This window comes from Capsicum annuum, unplaced genomic scaffold (assembly GCF_002878395.1).
Source record: "Capsicum annuum cultivar UCD-10X-F1 unplaced genomic scaffold, UCD10Xv1.1 ctg4473, whole genome shotgun sequence".
Lineage (NCBI taxonomy): Eukaryota > Viridiplantae > Streptophyta > Magnoliopsida > Solanales > Solanaceae > Capsicum > Capsicum annuum.
Window position 1 is genome coordinate 65,378 of NW_025852284.1, and position 3,881 is coordinate 69,258.

Sequence of the window (3,881 nt, forward strand, 5' to 3'; positions counted from 1 at the left end):
AAAACACTTCCACCACCATTACCCCCCAAACTTTACATCAAATGTTCAATCCTCCAAGATCACAACAAAATGCCACAAGCCAAGCTGCAAATTGCCCTTAAAACCGAGACCTAAATAGGCCAATTCCCCCACAATTCGATCAAGTCCAACAAGAAGGAGTTGGAAACCAAATATCTCCACTAAACCTGAATCCTCCCATCCATGCTCCACTTAACCGAAGGCTTCAACCTCCACCAAATCAAATTCCTTCCTCCCAAGCTCCACTTCACCAAAACCAACCCATCCATGTAAAGGATTATGGTAGAGAGGAACATGAAGGATATGGAGCCTATGATGATGCTTATGTTATGGAAGAAGAAGTGAGAGGAAGACGTAAGGATCAAAGGAGATACCGAGGACATGCTGGAAGAGTTTGTCAATGGGACCAACAAGGAACCCGCCACCAAGATAGAGATGTAGGTCTCAATTCCATCAAAGTGAGCCTTCCCATTTTCAAGGGTGAGTGATCCCGAAGCTTATGTTGCATGGGAGTCATCTTGTGACAAGATATTCCAACTTAATGATCTCACCGAAGAAAAGAAGAGTACTTTGAGGGGTATGTTAATATGTAGTGGGAGTATGTTAAGCGGTTTGGATATGAGTTGATCTCCTTGGTTTAGATTGAAGAACCTTATGAGGCAAAGGTACTTGCCCGAAATTATAGGCATGAGCTCTTTGCCAAGTTGTACAACTTGAGGCAAGGCAACAAAAGTGTCATGGCTTACTACGATGAGTTCCAACAATTGATGTTGAAGCTTGATCACCGAGGAGAGCAAGTGAGTCATGACATTGTACGCTTCAAGGTCGGCTTGAACAGACATCTCGACACACATGACCCTCCATAAGTTTGACACTATAGACGGCATCTTCCCAGAATTAGAGGTTGAAAGGAAGCTCAAGGAGAGGTCAGGTTACAAATTCAAGGGACAATCTCCCTCAGGTTGATACAAGGACTCGGATCACTTATTCAATGCCGAGCAACCTGAGACCAAGATTGTCCAGACCGAGGCCAAGGCTGCCCAAAAGTATCCTCTAAGAAATGAAGGTAAACCAAATCCCTCCTCTCACCCTAAGGGGCTTCAATGCTTCAAATGTCAAGGGTGGGGACATAAGGCTAGTGAGTGCCTAAATCGGAGAAATGTGATCCTTAGGAAGGGAAAATTGTACCATCTTGGAGAAGAGGTGGGCATTGAATCGAATGAGATTGATGGCAAACCTCAAGATGTAGAGCAAGAAGAAATCGAGGTGCAAAATGAAGAATATAGAGATGATGTTTGGCCACATGATGGTGCATGTGAAGTGCCTTGTTAAAAGAGATGAAGCCGTGAATTTAAGGTCAAATTCCTCTCAGGATGGAGAGGATAATACGGGCATGATCATGAAGATGGACTTATGTGAGTGTGTATCGAACCCAACCAAGGGAGTGTACAAGTTAAAGTGTGAAGAGGGCTTTGGAACACTCCGAAGCCGCCCTATCATACACTCCAAGGGCGCCTTTTGTTTCCCTTTCATTAAGGGCTTTTTGGATATTTCACTTTTGTTTTGTAATAAGACTATAAGTAGGCTAATATTAGGTCTTTATTCTTTAGTTGTTGAATGATATTGAAAGACTATTCTCGAGAGAGGGAGAGGAAGTTGTAACCGAAACTAGGGCAAGAACAAGTGTGGTACTCACTTGTGTTGCAAAATTAGCTAGAAACGTTGGTGCTTGAGTGGTGGATTCCCTCTTGGGCCTTCTTAGAAGTGTGGTGGTTACTACTGTAAGTCTTAGGGGTCCTTGGATTTGAGACATCCTTGGGTTCTTTGGTCTTGTAATAGTGTCTCTCTCTATCTATCTTTACTTCCATGTACTAATTTGTTCTTGTTTTAGTGAAAATGTTGATTCTTGTTTTCTTGTGTTGCTATTCCACTTGTTATCTTGTGTTGTTATTCCACTTGTTATCTTGTGTTGTTGTTGCTGCCGTGGTGTCATTTTGTGCCTTCCATAGTTGTTTTCGTATCAGTTTGGCTACGCTTACAAGTTGTTTAAATTGTCTTATAAGCACTTTTATCTTATATAAATACGCGTTAGGTAAACCCAAAGTACTTTTTAAACAACATAAAAACAAAGTACTTATAAGTCAAAAATCAGCCGAAGCCATAAGCTAGTCATCCCCAACTTATGATTTTTCAGTTTATGAACACTTTTGGTTTGACCTCGAATATTACTATATTATCCTTAATATGTTTCTAATTCTCAAAAATATCTTTTCCAAAACAAAACTCCTAACTTCCTCTTCACTCTATATATCTGTTTTATATTTAATATTTTTTTTCTAATTCTCAAAATATCTTTTCCCACAGAACTTCTAACTTTCTCTTCACCGGTGTCTGTCGTTCCTCCTTTTCTTTTACAAAGATACTTTTAAATATATAATTTCTTACATCACTTTTAATGGTAGTTTAGTCATTCTAACAAAATAACAGCTTATCAACACTTCTTTTACCAAATACATCAACTTCTTATTAGCAATTTGAGTAAATACATAATTACCTCACTGATGTTGTTCGAAATTTTCAAAAAGACACCTAAACTTTAACTTCGACCTATTACCCCACGATTCTTCTTTATTCCATTCCAAATACACCATTTTGGAACTTTGCGTGTATATACACGCGCCACAGGCGCGTGAAAGGGCTCAAAATTGACTTTTTTGACTAATAAAAAGTTGTCACGTGTAAATAATTAATATATAATTTATATTCGTTTTTTAAAAGGAAAAAAATTAATATTTATTTATTTTTTTAAATTACTCGATGCCCCCCCTCTCTCCCCCCAACCCACCCTTTCTTCTTCAACACTATTAAAGCTTCATTGAAGCTTTTTTTTTTTAAATATCATTAGAACTCCATTAAAGCTGAACACAATGTCTTCTTCAATACAATATCTTCTTCAACACCATTAAAGCTCCTCCATTAAAGCTCCATTGAAGCTTTTTTTAAAAAAAAAATATCTTTAAAACTACATTAAAGCTCCTCCATTAAAGCTCATTTAACTATCTTTAAAACTCAATTCAATCATTTAACTATCCTTAAAACTCAATTCAATCATAAAACAATTTTTTGAATTGATTTGAACAAACAAAAAATGGACGGGAAGAGAGATTTTGACGGAGTGGGGGGTTAGGGGGAGATGCTGACAGGGTAGGGGTGTTGGATGGAGGGTGGGGGTGCTGAATGGGGTGGGGGTGGAGGGGAGCTGCTGGACGTCGGATGGGATGCTGGATGGGGTGGGGTGGGGTGGGGGAAGAGGGGGTGGGGTGAGTGATAAATTAAATAAAAAGGAAAAATTTATTAAAAAAAAAATTAAATATATTTAACAAGTGGCAGCACCTGATTGGTGCGTGTGTTCACTCTCTTTGTTGTGACTGATATTCAGCGAAAAATGATGTATTTGAAACGAATTAAGTAATAATCGTGGGGTAATAGGTCGAATTCAAAGTTTAGGTGTCTTTTTGAAAATCTCGGCCAACATCAGGGGTAATTATGTATTTACTCTAGCAATTTCAACACTTACATCCAAGAATTTCAACACTTACATCCAAACATATAACTATCTGTTTACAAAATCAATCTAGGTACTTAAAAAAATGCTTTTAAGCAGGCGCAACTTATCATCTATTTACAATCAGCTAATCCAGACAGGCTCATAGCTAGGAATATTCTTCTTGTGTCATTTTATCATAAAATCTTACCATCCAAATGATTGGTGTTAATTGTTATGTGTAGTACACCTTGCGAAGGCGTCAGCCCTATTAGCAAGGGAAATGCTTCAGGAGATTTATTTAGACAGAGAAAATACC

The 3,881-nt window shown here is 38.3% G+C and overlaps 1 protein-coding gene across 1 annotated transcript; it reads left to right on the forward strand.

Annotated features, from left to right (window-relative positions):
• Positions 1–504: 504 nt before the first annotated feature.
• LOC124892198 lies at positions 505–854 on the forward strand (the record flags this gene model as incomplete). Its single annotated transcript, XM_047403580.1, is given in 1 exon segment — positions 505–854. A coding segment is annotated over 1 exon segment (99 nt), but the record flags the coding sequence as incomplete, so codon positions are not given.
• Between the last annotated feature and the right edge of the window lie 3,027 nt (positions 855–3,881).